The sequence below is a fragment of the Phaseolus vulgaris genome, chromosome 3 (genome assembly GCF_051622355.1).
Source record: "Phaseolus vulgaris cultivar YP4 chromosome 3, ASM5162235v1, whole genome shotgun sequence".
NCBI classification, from domain to species: domain Eukaryota; kingdom Viridiplantae; phylum Streptophyta; class Magnoliopsida; order Fabales; family Fabaceae; genus Phaseolus; species Phaseolus vulgaris.
The window spans coordinates 46,496,548-46,514,584 of NC_143500.1; the positions used below are offsets into that span (position 1 = coordinate 46,496,548).

Genomic DNA, 18,037 nt, shown 5'->3' on the forward strand with positions numbered 1-18,037 from the left:
GACCGTCAAACTGATGAATGAGGAGGTCAGAATCTTAGAGAAAAGGAAGAGAAGAGGAAAAAGAAAACTCTAGAGAGATGGTGATTAATTTAAAATGAGACCTGAATAAGTGGTTTTCTATTTATATGTTCTTTTCATTTTAATAATAAAATATTCAGGTGTCATTTAAAATATATATCATTTATACTCGAAGGTTATTTTCTAGATCTTACCGTTGTTGAAAAGAATTTTATCAATAATTTTTAAAAAAAAAATTAGCACTACATTAAGTTAAAATATTTTGAGTTTTTTATTTCATTAATAGTAAATTTATATTTTTAATTGGTCAAAAGTATTAAAAAAATTAATATGATAAACAAATTACAATATGAATTCAACTTTTAAAATTTAAATTACATCATGATTTAAATATGATGCTTTTATTATAAGTCAATATTATATCATAAATCTTAATTATATGCAATAAGATTTTGTAATATAAATAACATGAAAATGCTACAAATAATATAAAAATTCTATAAAGAAATAGAGTTATAGAAAAAAGATGTTATAAAAAGAAAAACAAGGCATAGAAAGAGAAATAGTTATAAACAAAAGAGAGTTATAAATAAGAGGAAGATAAAAGTCGAAAATAGGCAACAATATACAATTTTATATAAAATATTAGGTGTAGATAAACTTTTGTAGACGTTCAAAGCCACATTTGTTTTTACAAATTGGTGTATTGTATTTATTGAAGTTTTTCATTAGATTCCTATATTTTGACTTAAATCTTTCTTTGGTTACATGTTATCTTCGTAATTCTCCATTATCTTTAGTAATGTTTATATATGCATTTTGGTTGAAATAATTGTCTTTTCCATGTTTTATGTTTTCTTTAAAATAGTTCTTATTTTCCTGTATTGCACATTTTGTAATTATATTTTTTATGTATCATGACGCTTTCAATAATAATATTTATTATTTACTTTTATTTTCGGTTTAAAAGTTAATCTCTATTTTATTAATTTTTTAAACTTTCAAACATAGTTTTGTTAGATATATATTTTTTGAATCTTATGTTTTTTAAGTATTTTATAATGTCCTGTCTTTACTCATTATATATTTTTTAACTTTTACCTTGAATTAAGCATATTTTAAACATTTCAAACTTAGTCATTTTCAAACTATTTTCTTCTCAAGTATTTATTTCATATATGATTTTCACATTTTTTCACCCACTCCAAACATTTATAAGTTTACTTCCATTGCTATAATATAGCATTTTGAAATAGAATAGTTTAAATTACTCCATTAATTATTTGAACATATGTATTTCCTATGTTATTTTCACATTTTTATTCACTCCAAATATTTATAAGTTTACTTCCAATGCTATAATATAACTTTTTGAAATATAATGAATTGAACTACTCCATTAATTATTTGTAAATTTAAAATATGTTTGAATATCATTATTAATTGTAATAATTATAACTTCTAATAAATTTGTCAAGTCAACCTTAACATCAACCAAGTAGACAAGGAAACAAAATAACATTATGACAACACTTTTTTTATATATTTTTGTAATTTTTCTTATGGATATCTCCTTTACAATTGTATTTAAAGAACTATTAATTATTAAATGAGAACACGAGTATTCAGAAAACTATATACATATTAGTTTAAAGTTTATGAATATTTTGAATGAAAAATATATTACGATAAATGAATTTACTATAATGTGATTTATGTTTAGATTATTTTTGTCAAAATTATATTGATAAAAGAAAATTTATTTGGATTAAAGGCACTCTTAATGTTGCTTTCGTCTGTTACTGTCAATTGAAAATGAAATTTTAAAAGTAATATTTCGTATATTGTTTTCATGTGATAGAGTCAAACATATATATCTGAAAATTATTTTTAAAGACAACGAAAACTACTAGCTAGTAACTGAATTTAATTAATGACACAAAAATGTTAAATGGACCTAAATACTATGCAAGCATAGCCTCTGCTATTACAACCAATAATGTTGTGGCAAATTTTTAGTATTTTTTTATAAAAACAACTTTTAGACTGTATGATTTAAATTTTATATTATGTATTACCATTTTGAATTGTGCATTCCAACTAATTTTATAATCTAGAAATGACAAAATGATAATTTTTATGTTTGGGATATAGAAAAAATTATGAAGGTGCAAGAATAACATTATTTTCTTTTGTCTTTGACAGGTCATCTTTAATTTTCTTTCTTCTTTTTATTTATACTTTTGCATAATGTTTGTACAGATTTTCTTGTGAATTGGACTTTTCTCTCTCTCTCTCTCTCTCTCTCTCTCTATATATATATATATATATATATATATATATATATATATATATATATATATAAATCTTTATACAAACTTGCTAGGAAGAACATTTTGTTGTTGAAAATTAAGTATTTAAGCATTAAAGATGTTACTTTACTTTTAGAGACCAATTAGCTCTGGATTTCATTAGCATTTACATTTTTAAAGAGTAAAAGGTTATTAACTCTTTGAACAGGCTGTCTTCATAAGATATGATAAGTTAGCGTGGATAAATAAAACACAAGAGAACAAAATAAAGGCATAAATAAATTTTTCATATGTTAATTGAATGGTACAATTGTCTAAGTATTGTTTTTTTCTTAAATCAATTATAAAAATATTTAATTATTTTTTTCTTTACATTAAGTGTCGAAAGTCATTTTGGTTTATTGATTTTAAAAAAAAAAAATTTGTTCCAAGGTATTTTTTAAAAATATGTGATTTTTTTTTTTGTTAAATTTTCATAAACGATGTTAAGTAGTGGGAGAGAGGAGATTTGCCTCTTTTATGTATTTTAGGAGACTTATTTTCCATGACCATTTTGTGTAGGTTGTTTCATGGTGGAGTGAGACTTTTGCTTTGGTGCACGTAAATGTTTAAGTATTAGGCTTCATCATCATGTAACTATAATGGATGGGGTTTGCAAAAACATTGTGAATTTAGTCATGGTGGAGCAAGTAGCAACACCTTTCTTGCACCCATTTGCGATTGTGGATATTTTGTTGTTATGAGAAGATAAAAAATTGTAAAAAATGTTGGAAATCAATCTTGGAGTTGTCCTAATTACAAAATTAGACTTATGGAACTTTGTTTCGTGCAAACATATGTATCTGTGGTTCAAGTTGTTGATTGATTTTGTTGAAAAATAGAGTACAAGTGGTGTAGTGTCGGTTGTAATTTCTTCAAATGGTGCATTGAAGAGGTTGACAACGAAAGAAATGCAATTATTGTTAGATAAAAGAATAAGATATATAATTTAGAAAAACGTATGAAAGGGTTCAAAAAATGGATTCGGATGTTGTTAGCGGTTGTGTGTTTTGTTCTTGTAATTAACATTATTATGTTATCAGTGTTCTTAAAATTCACATGAGAAATGTTGGTGTCCAGTATACTGAACTTGTGTATCTTTTGATACTTTGATGTAGTGACTTTATGTAATCTTCAATTCAAGCAATAAGTATTAATTTGAGGTTGTTGTCATATTTGATTTCAGTATAATATCAATTGTATTAATCAGAAGGTGTATTTGTCTTGTGGAGAGAAGCAAAGTAATTTATCAGAAAAATAGTAAATTTGAATTACAATTGTACTTAAGAAGTCATTCTCATGATTAAGTAACTTGTAATTGTACTAAAATAAGACATTGTCATAATTAACAAAATAATAATTGTATTTCAAAATACATTGTCATTTGAAATCATTCAAGACTTCCAAATATGCCCCCTCCTATTTTGTTGTTTAAGTCTGGTGTTGAGTCCGAACAAGATTAAACTTGATCTTGTTATCCTTTGAATGTTCTTAAGAGGTGGTGTGTAACCTAGTTGAGATGCCTATGATAATTGAGGTGGAGGTGATTGAGGTTGATGGTTGAGAAGGTTGGGATGGTTGGTTGAAATGGTTGAAGTTGATGGTTGAGAAGGTGATCAAGTTATTAGTTGAGGACACGACTTCCTGTTGTGGTTATAAGCCTCTGAAAAATATCACACCTTTTACGTAGATTAAATTGGCTTAATTGGGTATTGTTCTTCATTAACTTTCATGGTTCCAACCTTCTATTCTTCTTAGATCTTCAAAGAAACCTCTTATTTGGTGGTGAGAGTACATAATGTCATTTAGTTATCTCCTTTTTTATGGTTGTTTGGGTAAATAATTAGGGTATATACCTCTTCATAGGTAGTCTTCTTGAATCAATTTGCGTTGTAGTTAACTTTATCCAGATTCAAAAGTTTTATTGCACACATCGTTGCAACTAGAAAGAGAAAATTAGTGCTTACGAAAAAAATGAAGAGGAAGATAAAGTTGTCATTTTTCTTATTCTATGGAGGTGCAGAAAGAATTTGGCAAGGAAATGTTTTTGTATATTTGGGTTAGGGAAAGTAAGGCCCAATACAAAATTGTATACGTCTATCTGTATTCGGACCCAAATCCGTATTGTACCGAGGTTTGTTAATAATAATATACGGAAAAGGCGCGTGTAAAATAAAAAACGATGGTTCATTTATTCCCGTTACAGAAAAGAAGGTTGTGGATTTACAGTGGAGCAAACGACAAGCGAGTGTGAAGATTTTGCCTTTGGTGGAGATGCCTGTGAGTAGATGTAGATCTTATATATTAATTAATTAATTAATTAATTAATTGGGGTTCTGAAGTTTGAATCGGATTGGGATCGTAACGTTGCGATGCAGATTAGGAGCTTGGTAGAGGTGGAGTCACCAAGCTCACTCAGATACTTGATCGGCGCCGCCGTTATGATGATCGGAGTGGTGTTACCCGTCGGTTACATGATGTTCCGTAACAAGCGCGTTCCCTCCTCTTCCTCCTACTCCAAACAGACGTAGGTGTGCCCTTTCTTTTTTCAATTCCCCTTTTTCATTTCATTCTTATTTCCTCTTTCACTATAGGGTTCGTTTAATCCTTTACATTGTGGCCAGTTAGATGTAAAAATGAGGAGTTTAATTTGTTTTTAAATTACAGTCTGTGGATGCAAGTGTAGGATCAAGGTTTTGGGTGGGACTAATTAATCATGATTGGTATTTCAGGAACAAGGTTTTGATTTGATATAGAGAAATGGTGGTTATGATGAGAGAAGCCTCCGGTTTAGTGGATTTGAATTTGTTTGGAGGGGGTGATTGATTTAACTTAGAGGCTTCAACAGATCTACCATCTGTTCTATTGTAAATGCATTTTGTCATCCTAATCTTCTAAGTGCTTGTTCACTTGATTCTGAACTCGAATACATGCTGCTTCTCTTCCCATTAAGATACTCTTTCTGGTATTCAATATTGTGTAGCTCAACAAATTTTCAATGAACGTGATTTGCTTTTATTTATTTATCTATTTATCTGTTTCTGTTCCTTTTAAGTATTGTTGATGCTGGCTTTAACTATTTTGTTTATTTGATCTTGTTCTGTGAGTGAGGATACTAGTTTTGTGAGTTTATGTTGGTTTAGGGAATTAGGAACTTGAAGTTGGGCTGTAATCTTTCAAATGTGTCAATCCTTTCATGTGTGCTTGGTTTCTCATTTGACAGTATTCTATTCCTGTCAAAACAGCCATTATTGGCTTCTGCGTCGTTTTGTGATTTGATGTGAATTCCAGATCAATGGATGCTTATCCAAACATAGCATCAGTAACTGGCTCTCACTATTTGCTTGATTTCATATCCTGGTAACTCTTGTTAGTTGAAAGATTTAATGGTGTCTCTGGCAAGAAATGTTAGTAACATTTTTAGTTTGATACGAATAGTAATTTTTTTTATTTATGTAGAGACCGCCATTGCAGTGTGTGGAATAACAAGAATAGTTATGATAATTTTAGTAGGATCATGTTTTATATGGGTTATGCTGCTCACATCTAAATTGATCAAATCCCCCTGATAAAACTCATGCGATATGAAACTAGAAAGCAATGCAGCTCTTGGGTCTTGGCTTTCGAGGTGGTAATGAAGAACTTTTTCAGTAAGAGGTTTAAACCTTTTGTGATTACCCTAGCTCAGTATTTTATAAGCATCTTCCCCTTTGATCATTATTTCACTAATACAGCGTATGATATCTTAGATGTCTCTTGTAGAGAGACCACTCCTAATGCTGGAGCTCTGAAACATAACCACACCACTCCGCTAACAACTAAAAACTCTCAGCTGTTTGACACTTTATTTTTATTTTTCTTTTGACGTTATGTTGTTTATCATATTTATATTTCTTTCTCTTTCCCAAGGTGTGAAATAGTGTGGGGTATCTGTTTATTCATCTTTATCCTATCTGAAAGAGCCCTTGGAGTCCCTCATTCGGCCAACTGCTCTATCACTGTTATCTACAGCAGCATTAGAATTTAATTTAAGGTGCATATCAAATTTTCTATGAACATTTTATTGACTTTTGACCTGCTAACTAGAGCACAACCTTGTTTGATTAAAGGAGGTACTAAGCCTTTATTTGGATTGAGCTGGAAAAGGAAAAAAAAAGAGAGAAATAGTGGAAAACGAGGTTCTTAGATTGAAGGAAAGAGAGTGTAGAATTAAAAAATATATAATATTTAAAATTACAAAAATACAAAAATACCCTTTGTTGTATTTTTATAAGAATGTGTATAAAATTTAAACTGAAAACGAATAATTATGAAGTAATTAATTAATTTATGAAATGAATATAATATTATAAAATTATTTAATTTTTAAATTGAATATATATATATATATATAAATAATTGCAAATGCTGTTCAATTTTTTTCTCAGATATGAATTTGTAAAAGTAAAGCTGTATTAAAAAAAATAAAAATATAAAAAAATGAGATTTTCATATTAAATTTAAACATATAAAAAAAGTAAAATAATATTATGGAAATGGATTTAATATACTAATAACAAATTTAATAAGACACGAAAATTAATTATGTTCATTTCGAAATAAAAAAAAAGACATCAAGTTAAAGATAATAATAACATAATGAAATAAAGCACAAGACTTCTTAACGTTATCTTTAAATTCTTAATCATCTATGCAACTCCATTAATCCTTTCATGGACATGTTTTAAACCGTGACGAAGATTGAGATAAGTTGTTCAAACTCAGTTGAAGTTTTTGTATACCTTTTACATTTCCTGAAAACCTCTCCACAATTGGTTTAACATATTACCAACTTGGGGAAAATGAAATTGTTGTCCTTGAAGTCCACATCACCCTTTCTAGAATTTTCTTTACGAGGGTTATGTTGTTTGTCATGGTTACTGCTGTCATTTTGTGTTTATGATGCCACGTGTAATTTTTTTTGAGATATCTCTGTGTTATAAATTTGATCATCCTATCTAAATGCACATCAAATTCGGTATGGAAGAGAATATGAGTTATTTAAAGATATTAAGGCAAGAAGAGCATATAATTGTTTTTGGTATATGTTGAATGATATGGTGTTATCAATTAATGAGAATATTATGTTTTATGATCCATATAATAGAGATTACATATTATAAGATTTTGTATAATTATTACCACAAAGACTTAGAATATGATCATAATATAATGAAATAATTTGTTCTTAATAGTCAAATTATCAATATTTATGCAATGATGTACACGAAGTTCTAGTTTGATTGTTTGATAATTTTAACTAAATTATGAGACATTCATGTTGTAATTAGTCAATATGTCAACATGGCCAACTTTCATCCTTCATTTTTTAAGTTCGTCATATTAACCCATTGATTCTAATTTTCTTCTACGACATCTCAAATGCAGATCTTAAACTCCTTAACACCTAAAATCAAGTGACTTTGACGTTGTAGAAGAAAATTAGAAATAATCATGGTAATTTGGTTAATATGGCTAACTTGAAATATGAAGACAAAAGTTTGAGCTTAGTTATAACAAGGATGTCACTTTTAGTGAAATGATAAGTCTTGGTGGACGTTGTAAGAATGTTAATAATTTGAGTATTAAAGATTATTGCATTACGTTTGTGTTCTTATTTTAAATTCTTGGAGTGATAATTGTGCATACCTACTACAATACTTGTCATGTTTTAATTATATGTGTCATGAAGTATAATATTTTCATTAATTGGTTAGACCATATTATTCAATATATGCAAGAGCAATAACATTTTCATATTCTTCCAATAACTCATATTCTCTTGCATACCAATTGCGATATGTTTAGAGAATAGTCAAGTTTCCTAAATGAGAGAAATTTCTTAAAAAAATAAATATGCTTAACCTAAAGAATGCATGACATAAAAAAAAATATGAGAGCGAAAAGGAAGACGATGAGGGATTTCAAGGACAACAACATCATTTTTCGATGGATGGTAAATATGAAGTAGTATTTAAGGAGTCCAACAAAGTATATAGAACTTCAATTGTATCTGAACACCTTATCCTCTAATCACCCATGTTGGTCAAATGATTTATCAAGTTAAAAGCAAGAAATCAAGAAGTGAAAGATAACATTGATTAGTATTGTGTTTTATTTTACTATGTTATTGATATGTTATTGATTAGTATTGTGTTTTATTTTACTATGTTATTGATATGTTATTGATTTGTTAATATTATGTACTTTTTATTTTGATTATTATAATAAACATTGCCAAAATATTGTATTATTTTATTTTTTTATATTTCTAAATTTAATCTGCACATCTCACTTTTTATTTTAATATTTTGCAAGGAAAAAATTTGAACAACATTTACAATTAAATATATATATATATATATTTAATTTCAAAAAGTAAATAATGTGTTAATATTAGTTCCATTTTGTAAATTAATTACTTCATAATTATTCTTCTTTCAATTTAAATTTATACTCATTCTCACTAAAACATAATCATGTATTTTTATATTACAGAAATAATTTTTTTATATTATATTAATCAAATATACTATATTTTTTTACTTATTTTCATTTTTTTCTCAGACCAAACAATTTTACTTTTTATTCTTTTGATTTTTTTTCATTTTTTATTTCACCCATCATTCCATACTAAGGCTGCCTCTTAACAGAACCTGACGGTTTTTAAGGAACAAAGTTTTTTCAAATTTGAATAGCTCCTTCAAATTCTTTATGGTAGAGTATTAACTGTTAATTTATTTGAAAAAAATAATAAGTTTTTTAGCGAAATGATTTTTATTATTTCTGTTACTGGTGATTTGTAAGTGTACATAATTCCTAATTAATTTCTTTTTGTGCAATCCTAATCATATTAAACCAGTCGAGATACACCGTTTGGTAAATAATCCGTAAAAAGGTTTCCTACTTCATGAACTTTAATAATTCTTTGAAACTTTAATTTACTTTTTTTTTAGTTTTCACTATCTCATATTATAATTCAACTGATACGATTTACAAAACTTAATCTTAAATTTATAATCTTATATAACCTATATAGTATATCTGTTTATTAATTAATGTTGCATAAATATTTTAGTTTAATTATATAAATTATATTGTGTGTAGATTATTTTCTTAATATTTTTATTACATAATCTTTATGAAAAAATAGTGATTATAATATGTACGAAAGTGGAACAGAAAAAAAGAATGAAATTAAGAAAAAGAGAAGGCAATGGCAAAAAGATGTGAACTGACATGGCTGGTTTTTGTCCAATTGGGAAGAATGAATGGATGAAATGTATTGAATAGCTCTAAATAAAAGAGTTGGTAGAAACCGAAGAAGCGTGTTATTTTGTGTTGAAGAATCAGAATTGAGAATCCATGGAAAGTGGTGTTTTGAAGTACGGAATCATAGGAGTTGGAATGATGGGTAGAGAGCATCTTGTGAATTTGTACCATCTTCGCACTGAAGGTGTTGCGGTTGTTGCTTTTGCTGACCCTCATATTCCCTCACAACAACTCGCTCTTCAATTAGCACACTCCTTCACTTGGCCTATCAAGGTGTTATCAATATCACCCTGCTCTTTACTTTCTGTTTAATGTAACAAATTTATGTTCTTTCATTATTGTGACTTCGATCTAGAAATGCTATAACATCTTAGTTCGATCTGCAATTATCTTGGCACTACTTGAACAACTATGCTGATAGTTTAATTAAGAATAATAAACCAACAATTTGGGATTCCAAGGATTATGCTTTCTACTAAGTAGTTCCTAAATTGATAAAGCTGTATAGGAGAGAAGGTAATAATACTTGAAGGATGGAATTGAAGATTTGTTCGTTTAATTAAGTAGGAAGCTCTGTATTGAGTGTTGAATTGAATTGAATGAATGAATGAATGACCTTAAGTTGATGTAAAGGTTTTTTCAGGTCACCAGGAGCTGTTGGACAGTGGACTTTGTGATGTTTTGGTGGTGGCCACTCCTAACATGACTCATCATAGGATTCTTATGGACATAATCAATCATTCCAAACCCCATCACGTACTGGTAGAAAAGCCCTTGTGCACCACAGTCTCTCACTGCAAAGAGGTTGCTCATTCCTTTCATAAAATTGGTTGCTTCTCATGGGTTTAACTGCTAGAATGTAATTTTAATGACGACCAATGGCTAATCTTGATAAAAAAAGACTTCTAACATTTTTATATCTCTTTGATTGTGCTGTTTTCCATCGGGATGGGGATATCAACTATGCTTGTGTCATTTCCTTTACTGTTATCATATGACAGCAGATTTTTTTTATATTAATTAGACCAGACTAAATGTGTCTTAAAGAAGTAGAAAAGCTTATAATTGGAAATCTTGATCAGGTAGCGGGGTATTGAATTCCGCCATTTTTATCCTCTAATAAGTATTTGATAATGAACTAATAACTTATTTGTTGTCCTTGTGTATAACGTTGGATTAGGTTGTCGATGCTGCTAGAAAGAGACCAGATATTTTGGTACAAGTTGGACTGGAATATAGATACATGCCACCTGTTGCAAAGCTGCTAGAAATAGTTAAGGGAGGAAACCTTGGACGAATCAGAATGGTATCAATTCGGGAGCATCGGTTTCCATTTTTGGTTAAGGTTAGAATTTATAGAATTTGAAATTACATGCTTTTGGGTTCTCATAGTGAACAAGCTGAAAAGTGATATTGGTCACAGGTGAACAATTGGAATCGGTTCAATATTAACTCAGGTGGTACTCTAGTAGAGAAGTGTTGCCACTTCTTTGATCTGATGAGGCTGTTTGTTGGTGCAAATCCTGTTCGTGTGATGGCTTCTGGAGCTATTGATGTTAATCACAAGGATGAAATATATGATGGAAAGGTAGACCAGATGCTGCACCTCAGTTACAATGACCAAGCTTGAAACATTAATCTGTGTTAGTCTATATGCTGCCTTGATTAATACTGATTATAATCTACGTGTGGTTTTTAGAACTTCATATGTGATTGTTTGCAATTAGGTAAGAGATAGTCGAGACTCACTGGTGTCTGCCCTTGTCTGATGAAGAAATAAAGATTATGACTTTTTCATATATGAATATTATGGTCTATTCTGTTTTACAATGTTCAAAATTGAAGGCTTGAATCCTTGTTGTCTCAGTTTTAAGTGGAAGAATTCATATAAGTGCTTTTGTGTAACAGCCGTAATTGGCGCAAAGTTTTTCCCTAATGGTATTGCTATTCACTGGTTACTTGGGCAGGTGCCGGATATCATTGACAATGCATATGTTATTGTTGAATTTGACAATGGTTCTCGAGGAATGCTTGACCTTTGTATGTTTGCCGAAGGGAGTAAAAATGAGCAAGAAATATCTGTTGTAGGTGATATTGGAAAGGTAGAACTCTCTCTCTATCATCTATTCACTGTGCTTATGATCTTCAGTTGTATTTCTTGCCGTGACTTCTTGATTAAGATACAATTAAGGTTGGTCAGTTATTATTTTAACAATAGGTGCATGATTTAAAACTATAATAAACACACAACCTGTCTTTCTTGCATGAGTTTCTTTCTTGAGTATATGTTGTCAAGATGTTAGCATCTCAAACTAACAAACCATTTTGTCACAGGGAGAAGCCTTTGTTCCTGAGAGTGTTGTGCGGTTCGGTACACGAGAGGGGCGAAATGATATCCAGACTATAAAAGCTAAGGATCAACGAATAAAGTGGGTAGCTTCTCTCTGTTAAATGTCATCAATTAGCTATGCTTTGAGTTGGTGAAATGAAATGAAAGTGGTTCTTGGTTTATGAAAAGTCATGTGTGATTTGAATTTTCATTTTGGTCTTGTGGACTCTACAGATATGCCGGGTTACACCATGGATCTAGCTATCTAGAACACCTTAACTTCTTGTCTGCAATCAGAGGCAAAGGAGAAAAGGCTCCTAGTGTAGATCTCCAAGATGGATTGGTGTCTGTTGCTATGGGAGTTGCAGCACAGCTCTCTATAGAATATGGTCGATTTGTTTCTATTGACGAAGTTATGAATGAACTAAGAGTTTGAGTTGGAACACTTGGAAGTGAAAGTAATGGCGTCTCTACCTTTGTTTTCTTTGACATAGGGATGATGTACCTGCTGCTATCACTACCTCATGAAAAATTGCCAAAGTGGTTTGTGGAAGTTACATTTATTCCACCTGAACTTTGGCCAATTGGTGTCTTTAACTTGTTTTCTTTCTACAGCTCATTTTCTGTAAAGTGAAACAGTAGAATGTAATAAGTGAAAGCGGAAAATTGTAGCCAAATAAACATGCTGGAATTTTTCATAGGAAGGAGATGTGATGCGTTACATGTTTAAACCGTCACTCTTATGTATCAACGAAACAAACGTGCTAGAATTTCAGTCAACGAAGTTAAATCAATCCTTTTGTAATTATTGTTGTTTTTATGATGAAAAAAAGAGAGCAGTTAAATCCATTATTTTGGTATGTTCATTTCATTGTCCACTTCATGGTCTCTCTCTTCTACAATGAAATAAAGCATATTTAGAATATTGTTAACTTATATATAAATAAATGCATCCATAATTACTATATTATACTAAATAACATTTACTCCTAGATTTTTTAAAGCCGAATTTTTTTTATAATTTTAATAGAATCACATTCACGTTGCTTATCATATTTATAAAATTATTTTTTAATTTTTATTTATAGATTTTTTTTTACTTTTTAAATTTTATTTCTTAATTCGTAAATTTTTTTGAAGTATAGTAAATATGATATTTTTAAATAAGAAAGGAAAAATAAATGACATTTTATTAAAGGCATAAAAAGTATATTTAATTTATTAAAATCATAAAAAATATGAATGTCTATTCCAAAGATAAACAGTTTTATTAAAAATTAAAAATTAATATATATTTTGAATAAAATAAGAAAATTGAATATAACTTTATGAATAACATAAAGATAAGCATAATTTATTAAATTCATAAGAAATATGAATATCTAGGCCAAAACAAAAATAATTAATTCAATTCTATCCAATAGTTAGGTATTCGATATAATTTGATGTTTTCATAATTATAAATTCATAGATATATATTTCATTTTATTTTGATATTATATTTTCGGTAAAATATTTAGTTGTAAAACATATAAAAACAATTATTAAAGACACTCGTGTAATTCAAAATTAAAATTAAAGGTTTTTAAAAAATCTTAACTCATTATGAACTAAACCAACCTGAATATACCACTCAAATAAGTCGGAATCTAGAGAATTCATGTCCAACTAGATTAGCCCTATGAATATCTATTAAACAAATTATTATATACTTTAAATTCAGAGATAAGACTATCATATCATTACACCTTTTTAACTTTAATGATAATAAGCACAATTTTCCCGTGATGTAGATTTAGTATACACTATTACCCAGATAAACTCAAACACAATCGGTTAAGAAAAATCGCAAACAAGCTTAAAATAAGAGTAAAAATATAAAATAATTAATCAGAAATTCCAAGTATGATACACACTACCATCAAAATTTACACCGTATACATTCCCAAACTAGACTCGAAAGGGAAACTAACATAATCTAATAACACTATAATTAACCCTTAATAATACAATAAGAAATCAGACATAGAGATGACATATTTACAGATGAACTACTGTTACAGGAAACAATGGTAGACAAACATACATAAAGTTTTCCAACATGTACTAAATTATTTACCTCAAACTTAATAAAACGTTCCACGGTTATATTTTTTCTCACTCGTAACTCATGGTAATATTACCAACACCAAACAAAAACATAAGCGGACTCAAAAGCAATCATAGCACGAGAATTGCAAAGATATTTTGTACGACAAAATCGATAGCAAACAATACCAACAAATAACAAAAACTTACATAATTAATCTCTTCAGTTTTACTACTAAAACGGGATTCGGGGTGAAAAAGAGCCATGATTCAGGCGTTCAAAACTGATAATTTCCTATAGTCTTACATATAAGGCACTCCAAACATTCGGAAAATGAAACAACAAACGATAACAGTAAAAAATCAGCGATAACGACGAAGAGAAAGAGTGTTGTTTCTCTTCCAGGTTGCCCGGCGGGATGGACGATTTTTGTGGTACAGATGTCCTCTGCCACGTAAACCCCTGTTACTTTTCCCAGCGGAAGTGAGGCCACGAAGTTCCCTGTGTTTATGGACTGGATTGCACAGCCAGTTGATTCTTGGATCATTTCTTACAGCACTGTGGGCAACATCCACCAGAACGACCTCAAAATATTTGTAGGTTGAGTCCTGTAACACAATAGCATTATAACAACCAATCAGCAATTTATAAGCAGGTTCCACTTTCATCAATGGTAAAACATGTTAACTAACCTCATTCACCCAGTAAGAATTGAGGACCCTGAGGCCACCCAACTTCCTTCCTGCTCGCTCCTCAGAAACAGACCTCTTGCTGCGCTGAAACTTCAATTGAGTAACACCTTGGTTGGTTGGCTTACCGTAAACAATACCTTTGGGAACTGGTCTCTTCCTGCCACCCCTCCTCACACGTACACGGTAAACCACATAACCCTGGAATAACATAAGAGGATGATCACAATCACAATTCAAGTGAAGCTGGCTGCGACAGCTATACTACAAGGACTGGCCTAGTTGATGGTAATGAAAAAAGGTGTATGGCAATTAAAAATGGCAAGGTAGAAAAAATATATTTACTTGTCAAAAGTAAATAAAAATCGAAAAACTCTTTTGATTGTTACAAAAAGCGCAGTTCACAAGAAAAAAAACTACTGCGTCAGATGACCAACAACTAGTCTAAAAATGAATCCGATCATTTAGAGATATGGCAATCCTACAAGAGAAAATACAAATTCATCCGGACACTGTTTTCAATATAGGAACATCTTTGTTCTGAGATATCTTCGAAATTCACCTAACTATGCTATCCAGTGTTCAAAAGGTTTATTTCATCACGGTTCGAAATTTAACTGACCTAACTATACTAATCACATTTTACCAGGACATTCAAACAAAAAAATAACCGAAAGTGGATTACAAAGAAGTCCCCCTGTTTTGTAACCATCCAGCTAAAAATGCCATTTATTTATTGTTAACAATTGCAACTAAATGTAAAAACGAAAAAATTTAGCATACAAGATTGAACAACGCATTGAAATGAACTACTAAAATATTTCGTCAAACATATACAAATTTCCTCACCTGCTTAGCCTTATAACCCAGGCGGCGAGCCTTGTCTGGGCGAGTAGGCCTTGTCAAACGAACAATTGAAGGTTGCTGGCGGTATTCCCAACACCTCACCCGCTGCAAGAATCTCATAACATCGGACTGCTTCTTGCGCCAGAGCTCCGAGACATACTTGTAGGCACCTGTTGCCACATAAATCAACACAACTCAAAAAAATTGCAACACAAATAAAGCCGAAACACACTTGTATAACAAAATGCCATGATGAGAAACTAATCAAGCATAATCCATAAAAATAAGCCTTAAGGGACTAAATAGGAACAAATAGCATGAATCTAACATATTAGTAATCATTTATTCCATTTAGGGTGATAAAAGACTTGTCAGGCCTAAAATTGGCAATTAGCACCAGTGCATAGCATAGAATATAAAATCTTATCAGTTGAATGAACCAAAATCATATTAACGAAAAATAAAAAATGAAAAGGAAACAAAAGAATTCATAAGAGATATAAAAACATCGATTTCCTAGACATGTTTTCCACTAGTTATACTTTCTTAAATCTTACTATCAAAACCAAAAAACTTCTAAGAAGGAATGAGACAAAGACCATATTCAAGTAGAGGACGTGACAGTGAAAACTATGAACAAAACTTCTCATTGAAAAATGGCGCATCGAACAGACACATTCATCCGAAATTCAAACTGAAATGTAGTGGCGAAGAGAGAAATGAGAGATAGACAGAGAAAATACCCATCGTGCGGAAGCGCGCAGTCGCAGTAGCAAAGTGTTAGGGTTTTCGGATCCTCTTTTAACTTTTATAGAGACCACCCCAGCTTAAGTCATAGATGATAGATCTCAGCCGTCCGTTACATTTCTTTAACCTAAGTGCATTAGAGCATTTGAACGGATCCAGCCCGCTAAATTTGTACCACTTAAGAAGAGCTTCTATTCGTAACCCTTTTTTTTCTTTCTTCACCCCTTATCTTTATATGAAGATTCATATTTTAATATATATTTTGAAAAATATGTATTATTTTAAAATGTTTAAAAAAATAATGAATTGTGTAATTATATTTTTTTTTAAATTATTAATATAAATTATATTGATTATTACATTATTCAAGAACATTATATAGAATGTAATTGTAATTAATCTAACCGTTGAATTTTAACTATATATTGATTGAAAGTAAAATTTTATAAAAATAACATAATTAAATTATTCATATTATAATTATAATATATCTTGAAAAATAAACCCTAAAATATTATGTTGATTCTCGATTACTTAAATAAGCTATCAAACTATTGTAAATAAATATAAAATTATATACACATAATGTATGCAAATAAACCTTAAATTCAATAATAAATTTTTTAATTAAAATTTACTGAATGGTGTTTGATGAAAGACTGGTGTTGCTGTTGTGGGTGAGATGTGGGTAGATTAAAGTGTGATCCACTCTTTTGAATGAATCTAAAACTAATGTGAATTGAAACCTTTTTTAAATTAGATGTTTTTCCAACTATGTAAAAAACAACTTGTTGTTTTGTCGAATCATCCGGTTGTTTTGCTCTTAGAAATTTTGAAAAAGGTTGAAAATTGTTTAACTTAGTTGACTTAAATGTCAAACCAGATCAATCGGTTGTTTCGTGTTTTTAATCGTTTCAACTGATTGTTTCTTTGAACTGAATGTAGCTCTTGTTGTAAGAGTGCATTTTTCTTTCTCTGATCTCTTTGCAATTCTGTTTTTAAGTTGTTTAAGATTTTACTAGTATAAACAACCGATTGATTTGAAGAAACAACCAATTATTTTTTTTGCTTAACTTTTCACAAGTGTTATCAAATTTTGCTTATTGTTTCAAGAGACGACATGAAAAATAATTGGATTATTAAATCATTCAACAATTGTCACAAGCATGTCATACTTAGCTCCAAAGTTGTATTATATAAGGTGTCACAAGCTCGATGAATGTTGTAACAAAAACTCTAATAGAAAAATGATTACTCGAAGGAAAGACATTTTTTATTTTAAACAATGATGATTCATCATTTCTTTAACAACGAGTGTTGAAATAATATGAAAAATGTTCAAAAGAAAAATTTAGATACGTTGAAGTGCTTTCAAATTATAGTAAGAAAAAACAAGTTCAAAATTTATTTTTATTTATTTTGCAATTCGATGTGACGAAGAGTTTGGATGGATGTTAGACTAAGAATAACTTATCAAGAATTTGAAGATAGTATAACTTTTGATACCTTGTATAAAATCAATAAGTATACTATTTAATTTGTACCATTTACTGAATTGAATAACAATATTAGTCAAATTTATTTAGTTGTGCCTTATTACAAGATGATTCAAATAGTTCTTTTTCATTATTCTTCCATACTTCGGTTGTGTACGAAT

The 18,037-nt window shown here is 29.7% G+C and overlaps 3 protein-coding genes across 6 annotated transcripts; 2 read left to right on the top strand and 1 right to left on the bottom strand.

Annotated features, from left to right (window-relative positions):
• The first annotated feature begins 4,741 nt into the window (after window positions 1-4,741).
• Window positions 4,742-5,395, top strand: LOC137808095 (uncharacterized). Of its 2 annotated transcripts, none has more exons than XM_068609039.1 (2): window positions 4,742-4,900; window positions 5,102-5,395. In XM_068609039.1, exon 1 carries the CDS (start codon window positions 4,742-4,744, stop codon window positions 4,898-4,900), a length of 159 nt encoding a protein of 52 aa, XP_068465140.1. In that variant the 3' UTR covers window positions 5,102-5,395. The 2 variants fall into 2 exon arrangements, with proteins under 2 accessions (XP_068465140.1, XP_068465139.1); XM_068609038.1 differs by having other exon boundaries at window positions 4,742-4,896.
• Window positions 5,396-9,589: 4,194 nt separating this feature from the next.
• On the top strand, window positions 9,590-12,733 carry LOC137808089 (Oxidoreductase family protein). Of its 3 annotated transcripts, none has more exons than XM_068609001.2 (7): window positions 9,590-9,953; window positions 10,314-10,484; window positions 10,861-11,025; window positions 11,104-11,268; window positions 11,648-11,782; window positions 12,015-12,109; window positions 12,244-12,733. In XM_068609001.2, the coding sequence occupies exons 1-7, from the start codon at window positions 9,774-9,776 to the stop codon at window positions 12,443-12,445; spliced, it is 1,113 nt and encodes a 370-aa protein (XP_068465102.1). In that variant the 5' UTR covers window positions 9,590-9,773; the 3' UTR covers window positions 12,446-12,733. The 3 variants fall into 3 exon arrangements, 2 of the variants coding, with proteins under 2 accessions (XP_068465102.1, XP_090155757.1); XR_016519216.1 differs by having other exon boundaries at window positions 9,637-9,953; window positions 11,104-11,323; XM_090299631.1 differs by having other exon boundaries at window positions 9,645-9,953; window positions 10,324-10,484.
• A 1,550-nt stretch (window positions 12,734-14,283) lies between these two features.
• On the bottom strand, window positions 14,284-16,522 carry LOC137808096 (large ribosomal subunit protein eL15z). Its single transcript, XM_068609040.1, has 4 exons — window positions 16,377-16,522; window positions 15,637-15,803; window positions 14,791-14,988; window positions 14,284-14,706 (listed from the first exon to the last, which is right to left on the bottom strand). Exons 1-4 carry the CDS (start codon window positions 16,378-16,380, stop codon window positions 14,461-14,463), a joined length of 615 nt encoding a protein of 204 aa, XP_068465141.1. The 5' UTR covers window positions 16,381-16,522; the 3' UTR covers window positions 14,284-14,460.
• Between the last annotated feature and the right edge of the window lie 1,515 nt (window positions 16,523-18,037).

Excerpts from the sequence above, each read along its gene's own strand:
- LOC137808095 (XM_068609038.1), top strand. The coding sequence starts at position 4,742 with ATGCAGATTAGGAGCTTGGTAGAGGTGGAGTCACCAAGCTCACTCAGA.
- LOC137808089 (XM_068609001.2), top strand. The coding sequence starts at position 9,774 with ATGGAAAGTGGTGTTTTGAAGTACGGAATCATAGGAGTTGGAATGATG. Across the intron at positions 9,954-10,313 it reads CCTTCACTTGGCCTATCAAG|GTTTTTTCAGGTCACCAGGA; the intron begins GTGTTATCAATA and ends GTTGATGTAAAG. Across the intron at positions 11,026-11,103 it reads GGTTTCCATTTTTGGTTAAG|GTGAACAATTGGAATCGGTT; the intron begins GTTAGAATTTAT and ends TATTGGTCACAG.
- LOC137808096 (XM_068609040.1), bottom strand. Across the intron at positions 14,989-15,636 it reads TGGGTTATAAGGCTAAGCAG|GGTTATGTGGTTTACCGTGT; the intron begins GTGAGGAAATTT and ends ATGTTATTCCAG. Across the intron at positions 14,707-14,790 it reads ATTCTTACTGGGTGAATGAG|GACTCAACCTACAAATATTT; the intron begins GTTAGTTAACAT and ends ATTGTGTTACAG.